This window comes from Chrysemys picta, chromosome 8 (genome assembly GCF_011386835.1).
Source record: "Chrysemys picta bellii isolate R12L10 chromosome 8, ASM1138683v2, whole genome shotgun sequence".
Classification (NCBI taxonomy): Eukaryota; Metazoa; Chordata; order Testudines; family Emydidae; genus Chrysemys; species Chrysemys picta.
This window is the reverse complement of record NC_088798.1, coordinates 110737376-110754378: the sequence shown is the minus strand read 5'-3', so window position 1 is coordinate 110754378 and position 17003 is coordinate 110737376. Positions and strand designations below refer to the sequence as shown.

At 48.0% G+C, this 17003-nt stretch overlaps 1 protein-coding gene across 2 annotated transcripts; it reads right to left on the bottom strand.

The window, feature by feature from the left end:
* Positions 1–1768: 1768 nt before the first annotated feature.
* Positions 1769–16198, bottom strand: GFRA3 (GDNF family receptor alpha 3). 2 transcript variants are annotated; one of them, XM_005282235.4, is made up of 8 exons: positions 15978–16198; positions 10948–11220; positions 9983–10075; positions 7926–8271; positions 7732–7841; positions 6076–6210; positions 4735–4865; positions 1769–4450 (listed from the first exon to the last, which is right to left on the bottom strand). In XM_005282235.4, exons 1-8 carry the CDS (start codon positions 16018–16020, stop codon positions 4313–4315), a joined length of 1269 nt encoding a protein of 422 aa, XP_005282292.2. In that variant the 5' UTR covers positions 16021–16198; the 3' UTR covers positions 1769–4312. The 2 variants fall into 2 exon arrangements, with proteins under 2 accessions (XP_005282292.2, XP_065411320.1); XM_065555248.1 differs by lacking the exon at positions 4735–4865 and having other exon boundaries at positions 15978–16167.
* Positions 16199–17003: the final 805 nt, after the last annotated feature.

The window sequence follows — 17003 nt, the reverse complement described above, 5'->3', positions numbered from 1 at the left end:
GTCTATCAATTGAACAAAAGTTCCACCCTTGAGTCCCAGAGGCAAAAGTAATTAGCTACTGATTATATTTACCACTCTCTGCTTCTGCATGGGAAGTAAGAGCAGGATAACACCTATTTGTTCCTCTGCAGAAATTTTGATTGTCCCTTGGGAGTCCAGCTGTGGGGTGACCACTTTGGCCCAGATTCTTAAATTTATTTAGGTTCCTCATTTCCATGGATTTCACTGGAAGTTTGGAACCTAAATACCTTTGAGGAGCTGGGCCTCTGTTCCTAGAGCAGTCTTCAAAGGGCTGTTCTCAGAATACATAGATTCTGCAGGGATTACTCTGAAAGATCCCTTCCTTTCTAGCAGCTTTGTAGTTGCTTGTTGTTTTTAGGTTTTGCTAGTGAGGGGAGGCCCTTCATCTCTTCCCTGAATCTTAAAGCTGCAATGTTATCCCACCTGTCTCAAATTCTCTGACACTGTCAGCATGTTTCAAGTGTGGGGAGAGAACATAAAAATCGGGATTTATTGTCTGAACTGAAGTTTAGCTTCAGTTGCTTTTTCATATCCATATGATGCTGATCCTGGCTACTGTTTAAAGAGAAATTGCAGTCACGTATAGCTTGCGTTGATACTCCTGTGTGATCAAACGGATTGAGCACAGGTTTAATAATCTAGGGCTTCCAAATAGCAGGCCCATCTCTGGCACCAACTCACTGTATGGCTTATGTCTCTGTCTGTTTCCTCACCTTTAAAATTGGAATAACAGCGTACCTAACTCACAGGGTGATTGTGAGGCGAGAGGTGTATGTGAAGAGAGAGAGAAACAGTATTTATAAGTAAATATTAAATTAAACCACATGAAGGGAATTTTTAAAAAGCTTTTAGAAATCTCCGGCACTGCTTCATCTCCATGACTGATGCTGGGGTGGCTATCAGTGACAGCTGCCATTGCCCTGAGACTTCCGGGCAGGATCTCCTGTCTGATGCTGTAGGTTCCTTTACCTCGATCATCCCCATGGTACTTGAGTGGAGCAGGACATAGGGAATGAATGCAAAGGAAACCAACAGCCTTTCAGAGTTGGAAGGTAAAATTTTCTTTACTATAGATGTTTTGGGTTTATCTTACATTTTAAAAAATTAATAGAATTTACATTATAACATCTTAGAAAGCTTCCTCCTTTCTCTGCATTTGATGTAAATCCTGTGCTAGGACTGGCAGAATGGAGAGTTTCTATTAAATTGTTATTCTTGCAATTATATTTAAGACACATTATGGTATCTTTAATGATCTCTATTGCACTGCCCTTTTCATTTAAGCAGGAGTCAGAGTTGTGCTAACTCCATATGTAGTCAAGAGATGGCGCCAGATTCTGATCAGTTACATCTGAGTAAATCTGGAATTATGCCAGTGACATCAGAGAACTAATCAGGAGTCAACCTCATGACTGTGTCACTGCAACTTCTACTAAAATAAGACACTTGAAAAGCTTATGGGACATTCTTATCTATCTTAAATGATTAAACAGTAGCTGAATCAGGGTTAGTCGCTGAAAATTGGGTTAAGTAAGAAACATTTACTCTACAACTTTGAAAATAAATCTGATTTCCTTTTATGCAAATAGCTCTGTGTACATGTGGATGTGAATGTACAGGTGTGTAGAGAAGTAGGGTTGTGTGCACACATGCAGGTGAATAGATGTGAGAGGCAGGGGTGTGTATGGAGGTAAATACAAGGAGAGAGAAGATTGAAGCAAAAAACGCCAGTTGGGATTTCTCTAAGTTTTTGATTAAAGCAGGATTTATTTAACTTTGAAGCACCTGCCCCAGTATGAGCCAAGCATTGGTCCTGGATGTTCAGGACATGAGTTTGCAGTCTCAATCAGTGAGCCAGCCATTGGAGATGGAAGGCTAGAGTCCCAGTGGCACACTGTATATAACAAACAAAATGACAACTCTGTTTATAGTGTTGGCTCTAAGCTGCCCAGATCAAACCAAACACCTGCCTTTGTGAGAGCACTGTGCATCGGAGATAGCAGGGAAGTGGAATTTGGGAAAGCATATAGGTCTAGATCCAAAAAGGGATTTAGGTACCTAACTCCCATTGATTTAGGTACCTAAATATCTTTGAGGGTCCAGTCCATAATGCTGAGGAGAGAGGGGGATGGCTACTATGGGGAACACATCATGTAGGGGCTGGAAAAGAGGATACAGAGTACTCAGGGAACATTGCATAGGGGCTTGCTAGCCCCACATTCCTCTGAACTCCTGGCATCTGTTTTATGCATGCTGTGGGGCACTGGGACAGCAACCTCTTCTCCTCCCACCACCAATCTTTGGAGATGGCAACTCCTGCTATACTGTAATAAGGAAGTTTCCAGGGAACTGCCAGCCCCAGCATGTCAGTGTCCAACCAGTGCATGGCCAAATGGAGCCCAGGGAATCCTATAACATGGCCTTCCTCAGCTTGATAATGGAGGTGTAGGAAGCACATGGGGGTCCATGCTCCCTCTTGATCCAAGCAGCCAGGTGCCAGTGCTAGTGGGACTTCTTGTCATCTGTAGATCAGCCCTCTCTGTTAATGATGGCAGTGGCTGTGACCTTCTCCACTGTATGGAAATTAGGTGCAGCCCCTCTGCTGGGCAGTGTGGTGTCCCTGCTTCTTGCAGCAGCAGGAAAAAGTAATGCCTCAGTGAGTGGGCACAGAGAAGACTGGGATTCAAAGTGGAAATATTACCACTACTGAAGGACCGTTCAGAGGTGCAGTGGAGAGACGTAATTTGTGCATCCTACAGGGCCGGCGGGGGGGGGAGGGGGGGGGCAAGTGGGGCAGTTTGCCCCTGGCCCCGCAGGGGCCTCCACGAGAATATAGTATTCTATAGTATTGCAACTTTTTTTTATGGAAGGGGCTCCCAAAATTGCTTTGCCTCAGGCCCCCTGAATCCTCTGGGTGGCCCTGCATCCAGAGATGAGGGATGCTGTGGTATTCAGGCATCTGGCAAGTGACACAACACAATGATTCCCTTCCTGAGGGACAGGAAGGAATGGAACACAGGGATCAGTAGAGACATCTGACAGCTGCACATCCATTCCAGGAGCATAACATTTGCCCAGCTTCATTGTTTCTTCCAAAGCCACACACCACCTGTGTGCAGAGGAGCTGCTCCGAGTTGGTCTGCCAGCTCTCCTGAAAACATAAGCTTCTCTGATAAGGCAGTTCTTTCATACAATTGATTGTGGACTATTAACCTGCACTCAGAAATCAATATTCACTTGAACACCACATTTTTACAGGCCACTGCAGCGCAACAGAATAGTAGTTACACAACACACATGTTTACACCCAGAATAAATAGGTCATAAAATGGAACCTGACAGAGAGGAGGGAGACTGTGGAGGGGGCAAAGGGGTATGTGAAGGGACACTAGGTCACTGCAGCTGTCTGAGGTCTCTGCACTGCAAATCAGCACAGTATGTCCCTAGGGAGCTGTGGTGGGTACAGCTGAACAAGCCTGCATGCTTTCTCCTAGAAGTCCTAGAAAAGCGTGGCCTAGCCAGGCAGTGTCATGGAATGCTGGACAAGGTTTAATGGGACTGAGTGAAGAAATCGAGCTGAAATCCAAGGCTACATCTCTTGCTAGCACTAAGAGTGGAAGATATGGATGGCTGAAAGGGACAAGAAACAAGAGCAGAGGCCAGAGCCCAGCTTCTTTGCTTTGGCTTTGGGGCGGTTTTCTTTTACAGGCTTAAAATAATGGATTTGAAAAATGATCAAAAGGATCCTGACCAGAACCCAGAGCTGGTATTTACAGAGTGTCTGGGTCAGTTTGCCCTGCCCTGCCCTGCTCTCAGGATACCATAGAGGTAGGTCTCTGCCCCCTGGGGCACCAGTCTGGTGCTTTCTGCTCTAGAGGAAAAGCACCAATTGGCCAGGTGGAGGAGTGCTGCAGGTACCTGCAGGAGCCTCTCCTTCTCCTTCATTCAAAAGGCAAATGCTGTTTGGACAGAATTTTGACTAGCTTTGTGTTTACAAACAAACAAAATAGTGCCCTAAAGTCTCCCAGTGGGCTACTCTTCCTCTTGCAGTGCTAGGAGGGGGGGAGAAGATAGTGTTGGAGAACCAGCCCCTGCAGTTCTAACTGCCGAAGGAGCTGAGTGAAATGACTCACTCCTAGGAGAAGGATGCAGGCCTTCCTGTTCTGGGGTGAGACTGTTCAGTTCCTCTTCTCTGGAGGTCTTCAGTTCCCGAAGGGTGAGTTAGTAGGTCAATATCTGGGTGCAGAGTGAGGAGAATTATGTGGAAGGGACAAATGCCTGTTGTGTCAAGTTAAGGTGGGCTGAGCAGGAGCAACAAGAGCAGCAGGGCCATTGGGGGCCAGGAAACCCCAGCTCCAGAATACACCGAGGAGGCCATGAGCATGCTGTTGTATTCAGAGATGTCTGGCCATGTCTTGGTCTCGGTGACCTGGGAAGGGAAAGGGAGAAATTTATTCAAATTGGATCGAGTTCACTCCGGCCCCTGGCTGCAGGATCTCCCATTCTGAGATTAGCACTGAGGATTTGGGAACCTACCATGCCAAGTAACATGGTTCTCGCCCCTACACACTGGCTCCTCTGCTAACCTCTGGGACAGAGCAACTAGAATAGTGATGGGGAGAGGCTCTGATACATGCACAGCTCCCTCCTTCAGGTGCCCAGAGCTGCTTGTTTCTCTGATGCTAGTTGTGAAGGTAGAAAAGGAATTCATACCTGGCACATTTCTGAAGCAAGAGAAGTGTTGGTGCTGTCCCCCTGGAAGCTCAGGGAAGGCATGTAAAACAATCCTTCCTGCCCCTCCAGAGTTGCCTGGCTCAGATGCATCTGAGACTGAATTGTATTTTCTGCAGGTAGAAGTCAAACAAACATCTAAGAAGGTGCTTTCCTCATTCGCTCCCCTTGGAATATAGCCCTCCCCCGACAGGCTATGTTGGGAAGCTCACATGTTGGGGCTTGTAAGGGTGATTTTGCTTTGGGGAGTGTAAATACTGTATGCAGTGGCATATTACTGTGGGGGGTGTATGTGTGGTTGGATAAAGTACCACAGAACAGATGCAGGGACCAATCTCACATGGTATCTGGGGTGCAGTGGATTGGTCTGAATGGGGTTTTTCCACCTCTACTTTCTGTCATCCTCTGGGGGGGTGTCTGTGTCTGAGGTGGGCCGTGTGAGTGGGCTGAGCTGTTCTAATGGTGGGAGATTTCTCTATATCGTAGCTATAGCTCAGTGGTCGAGCGCATGCTTTGCATAGATGAGGCCACGAGTTCAATACATAGAAAATACATTAATATTAAACAATTATATAGTGATGCTGGTTTCTTTATTTGATGCCCTTTGGAAGCTTTTACAGTCAGAAAATATTTAAATCTTAATAAAGCCCATTGCTGGGATGCCAGAGATGGATAAAGGGAATAGGGGCTCTGGACACAGCTACCACTCACAGCTGGGTTTCACCCAATCTCAGCCAGCAGGATCTGAGAGCTACTGCTGAGCTGCCGGCCCAGTGATATGGTCCGTGCCAAGCTGTGATGGGTCAAATTACTATTTATTTTTTGAGCACCCAGGACTGTACTAAGTGTCTCACAGAGACACCTGGAATCCCAGGCTCTGTCCAGCAAATGAGGGTCAGAGGTAAGGGAAGGTGAGGAAGGACAAGATGATGGCAGTGAGATCATGTGGTTATTCAGTAAGCCATGGATATAGTGTGATGCTGGTTTTCTCTCTTAACCTCTCCTACCCCCTCACTTCTTATAGGTGAGACTTCAGAAGTGAGTCTCTGGGAGGGGCTGAATGTGGCTAGAGAAATGACTTTGTGAACAGATCTGGGGTTAAGGTGTAATGTGGAAGAAAGTTCAGAGATGCCTGTAAGAGCAGAGAAAGGGAGTATCTAGGCTGATGCTAGTGGTGGAATAGAGAGGGTAGGGAAATGCCAAAGGAGAGCAGGTTGGAGCTGTAGGCAGGAGCTGTGTGATGTAGGACCTGGAAAGCAACAAGAGGTTTGAACTTAATTATGCTGAATCTGTGTCCCAAGTTGCTTGTTGTATAGCACTTACTGAGGAATTTGTTGCTAACGAACATGCTGCGTATCTGGTCACACTCCTCCTGCTGGTTGCCACTGTTCTCGCAGGTACACCATAGCGAAACCTTCGTGCTGGAGTTACCAACATAGTTTGGTGTCATGGCTGTACCTGTCCCCAGTCCCCAAGAAATGAGAATCAGGATTTGTTTGTATGAAAGCATTCAGGTGGGCTGGGTGCAGTAACCCTCTGAGCCAGTGAGTAGTACCAGCTACTGCCTCTGACCAGGGCATCACACCATGGCCTTCACACTCGTGCTCTGTGCCTCTAGAGTCCCCTGGACACGCTGCAGGCTAGGGAGGCCCATTCTCTGGGCAGTTTCTATGTACTGTAGCTAAATGATGTTTGCATGTATTACTTTCAATGCATCACAAATTATCATTAAACATAAATGTGCCGAGGCACATCTGCCCAGGGAGGAGCTGGGGGGCAGGGAGCCCTCTGCGCCGAGGCGCGTGCAGTCTGGGGGGCAGGGAGCTCTCTGCGCTGAGCCGCGTGCTGTCTTGGGTACTTGAGAAGTCGGGTGCAGGAGGGGCCAGGGAGCCTGCTGCACCCCACCCAAGTGGTCCTAACAATGAAGCACACTGATTACTGCCTATGGGAAGAAAGCTGTAAATGAGAAGATGTGCAGCCGAGTGCAGAGACACTTCTGCCCCTCTCCAGAAACAGGAGCACTGACATGTGGCAGTGATAGGCCCTTCTGCCATAACTTCCAGTTACCCCTGCCAACAAACGGATGGCCTACGGGCTGTTCCCAGATAAACATTGTGCAGCTGCAGCCTGGCTATGCGATACAGTTCAGTGACCATGTTAATACAATGAAGACTTTACAAACAAACAAGGATAGTCTGGAAATGCAGTTAAAGTGCCCACTCATCCCTGGCCTATACAGCTTCATTGTTAGCAGATCCATGTCTATTACAGCTGTCACAGGGAGTGAACCTTGGGATGCCGTGCCAGTTTGGCCACAACCAGCTGTGACGGGGACATCTTAAATCCCATGAATTTGGCAGTGTCCCTGTGGCCTCTAGGAAGGGTTTTGTTGGATATGTCACCAACAATGTCCCATCAGGGCTCAGGCAGCCAAACCATGAGGGAATACAGGGTTTAAGGTGTCTGCAACCAGGAACCCTGAGAATGGATGTTCATGTGGATAGTAAAAGGATAAAATGGCCAGTGGCTGGAGTGTCAGGAGTGTCGATATCACACAGGTGGGCAGGACTCTGCTGCTCAGGCACTGCAGGATAAGCACCTTTATAAGAAGCAAGATAGATTTGGTATGTAAATTACGTGTAAGAGACATGGGGGTGATGCTGCTATCTCGTCAATGGAGGGAGAATTGGAGAATATATAGTCTCTGGCCTTGTAGGTGGCATAGGTGTTATGGATGCTAACTGAATTCCTCTTTAGGCTCTGTCTGCACTGGGGAAGGGAAAACACCAACATGGGCCAGGCTCAAGTGTCTTCAATACCATGACCTTAAGCTCAGATAAGATCAGGGCATGGACCTTGCCAGTCCTCAGCTCCATACACCTTCAGGCACACCCTCTTGTCACTCCCCCCATCCCCATGTATGCCTGAGAGCACGCTCCTCATCAAGCCTTCTTATGTCCCCCTTTAGTCACCACTTACCAATCATCCCCATGTAAGCCTTCAGGCACGCAGCATGGTTGTGCTGAGAACAGCCATCTGGGGACAAGCCTGCAGGCTGACAGTTCTGTTGAAAATCAGCCAGTCGGGATCTGTAGGAAGAAGAAGAAGAAGAAGAGCATCAGAGTCAGGACTGCTCTTTTCACTGGGCTAATGACCCTTGCTGACAGACCTACTTGCAGATATGGTCTTTGATACAGGAGTCCAAGAGAAGGAGGCAGTTGGGTTTGATGCTGTCTTGGAAGGAGCACTCAGGGACAATGGTTTTCCGGCGTCGCTCCCCACAGAGCTCATCTTGACATGGACAGAACAGGAGCCTCTTGGTGAAATCCTCAGGGACCTTCTCAAAGAACTGTCGTAGCCTTTTGTGGCACTTACGCTGGTCACAGGTGCCTCCAGACTCTGCCCCATTGGTGCAGCCGGAGGCATAATATGTGCGCAGATGGACACATTTCTTATTCAGGCTGCAGAAGTGAGTTGCTTTCAGGCAGGCATTTCCGCTGTCCCCTGCTAGATGTGAACCTGAAAAGCCAACAGAAACCCAGGGACAGTAAATCCCAGAGGAGATTTCAGGTGTGAGTAGGAGGAGCTGCAGGCTCCTGCAGCCCCTCGAAGAGGGCAGGCTACCATCCCGTTGCGCTGCAATTTAGTGATCACTCAGCAGGGATTCATGGGAAAACGGGAAGGGCATCAGGCAAGCTGACTCTGCTCTGTGCTAGTGTGCTTCAGGCCTAGTCCCAGGGGGTGAGGACACCTGAACGAGCCTTGCTCTTTGGAATGTGGTTTGCAGGGGGGGGGCGAGGAGTGTTTGTGCTTCACAGGCTCACACCTATGTCTGTTATGGCTCACTCGCTGCCTTATGAAGCAGGAGGAGTTACTCCACTTCCTCTGATTGCTGGGGAACAGTGTCTGAAAACAGCATTTAAACCTGGTTCTGGGCCCAGTGAACAGTTTTCAAACATTTGTCCTGCTAGTGAAGAGGACAGTGATAAGAGGAAAAGATTATGTCTAAGGTTATGTAAAGTGGTGGTGAACTCCAGCTGAACATAAAGGTCTATGAAAAGAGTTCAGGGCTTTGTTGGCAACAATGACAAAAAAGTTATTGATGTATCTTTCATGAGATTGATTCAATTCCATTATTTGAACAAATAAAAAGAATTGCTCAATGAAATAAAGCCATATCCTAACACACACTCCTTTTGAGGACAGCAATGAAAGATATGTATGATGTAAAGAGCAGTAAACTGAATGGCACATATGTTGGTTTCTGCCACTGACATTCTAGCAGTTGACTGGAAAAAATTGTGAAACACCATAAGTAACATACATTATAAAATTATCCCCCTATTCATAAATATTCCTAATTGTTCTTAGTTAAGTTTACAAACTAGAAGGCAACTCAGGGAACACTAGACATAAGAGTGGCCATACTGGGTCCATCTAGCCCAGTATCCTATCTTCCAATAGTGGCCAACGCCAGAGGGAATGAACAGAACAGGGAGTCAAGTGATCCATCCCGTCGCCCATTCCCAGCTTCTGGTTAACAGAGGCTAGGGACACCATCCCTGCCCACCCTGGCTAATAGCCATTGATGGATCTATCCTCCATGATATGGGCAAGCCATAGGAGGTACTAAATCAGAGGTAGGTGCTTTTTTAGTAATGTATCTTTTCTTGTTAGTTGGGATGTCTTATAGAGAAATTGAGGTGCAGAAAATATCAAAGCATAGGGAAGATTTTTTTCTGTCTGGTAATGCTTTTTTGAATAAGTGGATATTGTCCAATGAAGAGGGAATCTCACTTGTGTATTAACTAAACTTTTGATTTTTCTAAACAAGCTAAATGAAAATAAAAATAATGGAGAAAATGCCAATATTTATTGTATCTTAATAGTTTTAAAAAAATCTGGATTAGTCACAAAATGGAAATTGTTAGACTTGTTTCCTTGTTGGGCTTTCCTTGATGCATTTCACTCTTCTGACTCTCTCCCTTTAATCTCTCCTAACCAGTTACCTTTTGGATAGCTTCATCTACGGATCCACCCCACTCTCTGGCATGCTGACACCAAAAGCTCCACCTGTCCATCTCAGGTCCTCTGGAGCCAATATTCCACTGACCAGTTTTAATGGGGGTATTACCTCAAAATATTCTTCCTCTTAATAATCTTCAGCCCAGTAGGTGGCCCCTGAGAAAGGAAGAAAAAGGGGGAAATGCGTACCTGTCATGATCCCTACCTGAAACCAAAGCTGCCAGCTTGTTGTAGTCAATCTTCCAGGGTTCTTCATTTGCTGGATCCTCATAAGGAGAAGTCTCCAAATTGAAATAACCTAGGCAAGGTGAGACACACATTCAGAGAGAGGTGTGGGGGGGGAACACACTGGAACCAGTTTCTCCTTTTAGAGAGACTTTCATGCACGCACAAAACATATCTGGTTGTACCCACAGGACTGGAGTTCATCCAGAAACGTACTGCTTTACTCAAGAACCAGGCAGAGCCAGCAAGAGCAAACCATGGCCCCAGACCTATCAGAGATACTGGTGTGTTACTAAGCAGCTTTGACATAGGAGTCATTCATTGGCTTCTCTGCGTCCAGGATTAGATCTAGTTTTCATTTGTTCCTTTTCAGTCTCAGCATTCATGAGGATATGTGCACTGTCTCTTTACAACGATAGCAGGGCAGGGGAAAGTTTTAGGCAGAAGCTTTTGACAGTAAAGCAGTGACACAGCAGCTTTCAGGAGAACATTGTTTTTCTCATTTTAATTAATCCCTTGCTCACTGCTGGACAAAAGCAACTTTCTGTTTCTTTAGGTTGCAGCGTAACCTCCCTTCTCACCCCGCCCCTCTCTCTGACCCTCTGTAGTCCTGTTGGTTAGCCTGAGGGTCCAGCCCCAGAATTGTTTCGTGAACATAAACTCACCACCTCATGTCATAAGTTTTAAACCAAATATGAAATCTGTGTCCAAACTTTTTATTATATTAATTTCTTAAACATGTATTGTAAAGCACCAGTGACTCCTCTTCCCCAGGAGGTGGGAGCCCGTGTGATGTGATTGTCCAGCAACCATCTCCAGGATTGGAGAGTGAGCTGTGGCAGAATTCTCCACTGAACCTCCCTCCTGCCCTTGTTGGGGTGTGTATTCATAGTACATAGGTTTGTGGAATTACTAGATAACGTATAAACAAGGATTCCATCTCACCATGTGTGAAGCTGGAGTGAACAGTCCAGTAGATGCGCAGGCAGTGCTTCTGTCTCCTCATGCGGCGGTGACACTTGCAATGCAGTAAAGGGCTGCTTCTGAGGTCTAGCTTTGCATCCCGGCACCTTGCTCTGGCATCAGGACTCAGCAGGAGGAAACGTGTCTTATCAAGGGAGCAGTTTTCCAGAGCCTGGTAGGTGGCATTGCAGGCAGGGTCCATCAGGCAAATCTTCTCAGCTGCTATGCAGTCTCTTGGCAGAGCAAGGAGGCCTCCTGTTTAAGTAGGAAAACAATGGTAGGGCTTCGTTCATGGAGAGAGCCACACAACAATTGTTTCAGTACCATCACTGCAGACTTTCTGTCCTATCTCAGCAAGAACATCTCTGCAAAGGCAGACGTGGGAAAGTTTATTTGATCTGGGTGAGATGGAATCCTCTACCCTTGGTGTAGGACAGGTGGGGAACAAGAGCTCCCTCCCTTTAGAAATGAGAGGAAGGACATCAACAGGAACTCATATTGGTGCAAAGGGATAGCAAGAGATTATATACAAAGCCATTTGCCAGCTTTTTCAAAAAAAACTCCTATGTGTGGCTTGCAATCTTCCAAACCTGATCAGGATCAGGGCTGTTCCGTACTTACATGGGACAGGAGATCCCCAAGGAAAACTCAGGTGCTGCAGGGAGTAGTGTGAGGAGTTCTCCTCTCTGAGTCAGCAGTGAGCCCAGTGCCCCAGCATGGTGCTTAGGGTGCTGTGCTTCTGAGAGTGGTGTGTAAGGGGGCTCATCCCCTCTGAGTCCCTACTGACACAGCCTGGAACTAGGTATTAAGACCTGCATTTAAAAAGCCATTTGCAGTACAGAACAACAACTATATTGAACCTACGACACTTATGAACAATGCTACATATTCTTATGGTAATAAATGGTACCCTTAATATTAACTAGAGATATATCAGTATATATACATTTTTTGTATAGGACACTTGTAATATATCTGTCTTCCTATAATGGATGTTAATTGAAATTATTGAATTAACAATGTAGGAGTCTTTGAAACTTGGCAACTTTAGGGCTCTTCCACTTAGAGAGGTATTATTTGAAGTCCCTTCCATCTGTTGGTGTTTTTCTTCTGGAGATTTTTGTGCAGGTTGATTAACTGGCATTGTATTTGCCTCCTTCTCAGGGTCACTTGTGGGAATTCATTACACTGTCATTGTCAGTTTCTACTGTAGCTCCTGTGTGTGAATCTAAGTGGGCCATCTCTTGAGGACAATTGTTCCTTGGTTGTTCTTAGGATACAAGGGTTGTGGCGGTAGAGTTGTCCTTGTACTTCTACCATGTATAGCCTTGGTGCTGCTCTTTGGATACCTGGCTCTCCATCTTATCTTTGTCATTAGGGTGCTGGTTGTACTGTCTCAAGTTCAGGAAGATCTTTGGCACCTCTCATACTATTTGCTGTCACCACTGTTTAATTTGTTCTGTCACCTTTTCCACTGTTGCTGGCTTCAAAAGTTTATTTGCTGTAGGCAGTAGAGTCTGGTTGCATGACATGTGATGCTGTGCTGGACTGCTGCCCATGCCTTCTAATTTTTCTAGTCATGCTGCCCATGAGTCGCTATCATTCTGCTATGCCTTTTTAGTAGTTTCTTGGCAATTGCGACAGCTGATTCTGCTTTGCCATTAGCCTAGCAGTGATGTAGAGAAAATGTGATGTTGTAAGCTCTTAGGTGCAGTGACTGTCTCTCACTATATCTGTGTACCACCATGCCTAGCAGAATTGGGCTTTGATTTTGATTGGGATCTTGAGGTATTACCATAATATAAATGACAAATATGTTCAAAATCTGATGCTGCTGAAAACAATGTAAATTCCCAACAGCCAAACTGGGTTCCAGTATCTGTAATAACTTCTGGAAGGTGCAAGAAACCCCACCGTAGGCAGATGTGGGGATAATCTGACTCCTATTTCCTAACAGCTAGACATTGGTATAAACTCTGCAGCATGAGATTTTATATTCCTTCTATTTTTTTTTTATATTTTATTAAACTCTGGGTGTTCTTGTTATTCATATCAATGTCCAGTGAAGTGATGTGGGTGACCTTCACTTTTGAGATTCCTTGATTCTTATATATAATTGATGCACAAACAATAATTAATCAAATATTAGGTCAAAAGGACAGGTGTTTTATTCTCTCCCTCATTCCACCTCCTGCTATGTGTTTATGAAATTACAGACTGTTGTGATTATGGTGCCACAAATGCGGCATTCAGTCTTCTCCCCCAGATTATGCTGAAGAAAACAATGGTTTGGGAGCAGGAAACCCTTTCTTTAGTAAACACAAACACAGTTGAGAATTATCCAAAGAGGGACAGAAATCCACGAACAACACATGGCAATCAAATGGATTGCATTGTAAGCACCATCAAAAAGTCTTCACCATATGACAGTGTTGTTGTAGCTGTGTCGGTCCCAGGATATTAGAGAGACAAGGTAGATAATACCTTTTATAGGACCAACTTCTGTTGGTCAGAGAGACAAGCTTTCAAGTCTACAGAGCTCTCATCAGCAGAAGTTGGTCCAATAAAAGATATTATCTCACCCACCCAGAACACCTGCTAGCTATTGGTTTGGCTACCAGCAAAATAGATTGTGTGAGAACATGTGGCACTAGTGGTGATGTTGCAGGTCCCAGTGACTCTTGAAAAGAGGCTGCAGCCACCTCCATCTTCTGTTGTCTCCTCTCAGATCTGCCTCTTCCTCTTGTCTTGGCGGTAGTAGTGGGACTAGGAAGTGTCTCTTTCTCCCAGACCTGGCTCCTCAGGGGCCAGCTTTCAGAGCCATGAGGAGTCTTTTTACTTTGAAAAAAGCAACAGAGAGTCCTGTGGCACCTTTAAGACTAACAGATGTATTGGAGCATAAGCTTTCGTGGGTGAATACCTACTTAGTCTATAAGGTGCCACAGGACTCTCTGTTGCTTTTTACAGATCCAGACTAACACGGCTACCCTCTGATACTTTTTAGTTTGACAGGTTTCAGAGTAGCAGCCGTGTTAGTCTGTGTCCGCAAAAAGAACAGAAGTACTTGTGGCACCTTAGAGACTAACAAATTTATTAGAGCATAAGCTTTCGCGGGCTACTGCCCACTTCTTTGGATGCATATAGAGTGGAACATATATTGAGGGGATATATATATACACATACAGAGAGCATGAACAGGTGGGAGTTGTCAGAGTTGGTAAGACAACTCCCACCTGTTCATGCTCTGTGTGTGTGTGTGTGTGTGTGTGTGTGTGTGTGTGTGTGTGTGTGTGTATATATATATATATATGTACACCTCAATATATGTTCCACTCTATATGCATCCAAAGAAGTGGGCAGCAGCCCGCGAAAGCTTATGCTCTAATAAATTTGTTAGTCTCTAAGGTGCCACAAGTACTCCTGTTCTTTTTACTTTGAGTAACTCCCATATATTTGTGGTTTATATTTTGGTTCCAGGAACACAACCTTCTGTAAAATTGGTTCTTGTGGTAATTATTGGACCCAAGGAAATCCAATGAGTTTGTCTTGGCTGCAAAGAATGAGCCTGGGCAGCTACTTTGGGGCTGTTTGCAGTTTTGGGGCACCTGCTGCTTTGGGGGAATTTATCAGCTGCTTTGCCTCCAATTGAGTCTTCCCCATGAGCTTTAAATGGTTACAAAACATCATTAAACTGGGGGCAAAACCTAGAACCCTGCTTAGATCACTGGTTGACCCTCTGCTGTAGAAGAGGACAAAACATGTAGATAAGTGCCTCCGACCAGGAAAGGGCACGTTAGCAACAACTGGGCGCTAACTCAAGCACCTCCAGCCCTCTTGCAGGTCAACTCCCAGAGCAAATGCCGATTGCTTGCTGACGCTTTCCTGCCCTAGCACCCCTTTTGGGTGGCCTGCGAAGGAACCTGTGCCTTCTTGAGAGATGCTAGCTACTCCGTGGGCCCTAAGGTCAATAAAAAACCACCAGCCTCCTCATCTGACAGAATAAACCCCCTGCTAATGCAAAGTTCACTTTCGGTGAAGCATCCTATGAACAAACTTCAGCTACTATGGCCTCAAATAAATGGCTTGGCTGCAGCGTCCTTATCCGTGCTACAACTTCGCTACCAAAAGGGAATGCATGTCTGGGTTGCTCTGCTGTCCATCGGCCACGAAACAGCTGCTCAGAGCGCCCGATAATACAGTCCAGCCTTTCTGCTCTTTGGCACCGAAAACTTCGTCCTGGCGATAACTGCGAGTGACCAGCATGGAGCAGCACATCCCGACCGAAACTCTTCCCCGTCGCTTCCGCAAACAGATACCGAGCCTGCCCCACTCTCGGGTTTGGGACCGAATTCACTCCTTTGGCCGAAACCACCGCTCGTGCGAACACAGTTACGGCGAGTTATGGTGCTTACATGGATCGGGAACCTTAGAGCAGTTCCGCGCCACGGCGCTGGGACACGTTACCGACACCGGGTTCAAACCAGGATCGTTAACCCGGTCTAAAAACTGTCCCTAGACAAGTCGCGAGCCCCGCGGGAGCGTTTCTGGTGCTGGCTTCGGGCAGCGCTGGGACCCCCTCGCCCTTTGCTTACCCGTGCACAACAAAGCGTCTCCGCTTCCAGACCCGGCAGCCCCAACGCGCGCTCCGCTCCCGCGCAGCCGTCCGCGCTCACCCGCGCTCGCTGCGCCGCCCGAGGCTGCGCCGAGCCCCTGGGCTGCAAAGCAGCGGGGCGGCCAGGGCCCCTAGGAGCCGGGCCCAGCACAGCCAGGGGCCGGGGGAGAGTCCCTCCCACACCCCGGGCTCCAGGCGGCCAGGAGCCCGCAGGGATCCAGTGCCGGTGTAGTCCCGGAGCCCGGGCGGGGGAGAGGCAAATCGCGGCCGGAGCCGCTCGGCCCTGCCACGCTCCGATGCCCGCGGCTCGGCGCTGGCTCCGCGCCGGGAGTCGGTAAGTTCTCGGACCGCCTGTCCCCGCCCCCGCGGAGCCCCAGCCCGGCGAGTCCCCGGCAGTTACCGGCTCGGCAGAGGAGCAGCCCCAGCAGCAGAGGGAGCCGCATGCTGGAGCCGGGCAGGCGCGGAAGGTCCCTCCGGGCGCTCACATGCTCCTCCCGGCCGGGGCTCGGCTCCGCTGGGCAGGCGGCTCCCGGCTCTGCGCTGTCCGAGGGCTGAGCGGGGACTGGGCTGCGCTGCGCTGCGCTCCCCCGCTGACTGCAGCCTCCGCCCCCAGCCTCGGCGGGCTCTGCCCCCTCCCCACGCACTGGCCAGCCAGCCAGCCAGCCCTCGCCCCAGCTTCCAGCCAGCCCTCTCTCCAGCCTCCAGCCAGCCAGCCCTCTCCCCAGCCTCCAGCCAGCCAGCCCTCGCCCCAGCCTCCCTGCTGTGGGGGACCGCACGTGTGCAGCCTTGGCTGGGGCGCTGTGTCTGCGCCTGGGATTTTCTACCCGTGTCTGTGGAGCTGCATGTGTCAGGTCTGGCCCGCTGGATGGGCGAGGGGGTCTGAGAGAGAAACCCGGCCCTCAGCAACGTGACGGGCCCAGGAAACAGGTCCAACACCTGTGCCCAGCGCAGCTCCGTGTTCTGCCTCTAACTCAGTACCACACTTCCATCAGATTGGGGATAAGGAAGTGCAGGCGGGCAGGGATGGGTCCCACACCCAGAATGGGTCTGCCCTGCTGGAGAGCACCGCTCACCCAAGTGTGATTAAAGAGAGAGTACAAAGTCACTGGGGTGAAACAGCCTTTTGGGTCTGGGGGCGGGCGGGTTGAGGGGGGAGTTGTGAGAAGACAAGAACTGGGAATGGGGCTGGTAGTCAAGGTAGTGAAGAGCCCAAGATACTGCTTGATTCTCACTCTGCTTCCAGCCTATTTGTGGAAATTATTTGTAATAAAGGTAGATTAGGGTCATTTACTAGTCGAGTGCAGCTCTCCGCTCATTTTCTTTCAGACAGGAAATTGCCTGGGTCCAAAGTGCACTAACAGGTAGGAGTGCAACCCATCTGAAAGGACACTGCAGTGACTAGGCACAGCACCTACCGTAGCTATAG

Bases quoted from the DNA above. Each gene is read 5' to 3' on its own strand.
- GFRA3 (XM_005282235.4), bottom strand. From the start codon at position 16,020: ATGCGGCTCCCTCTGCTGCTGGGGCTGCTCCTCTGCCGAGCCG. The intron at 8,272-9,982 runs GTAGGGATCATG...TTGGCTTTTCAG, and splicing joins GCTGGCAGCTTTGGTTTCAG to GTTCACATCTAGCAGGGGAC. The intron at 4,451-4,734 runs GTATGAATTCCT...TTCCCTTCCCAG, and splicing joins TTGCTTCAGAAATGTGCCAG to GTCACCGAGACCAAGACATG.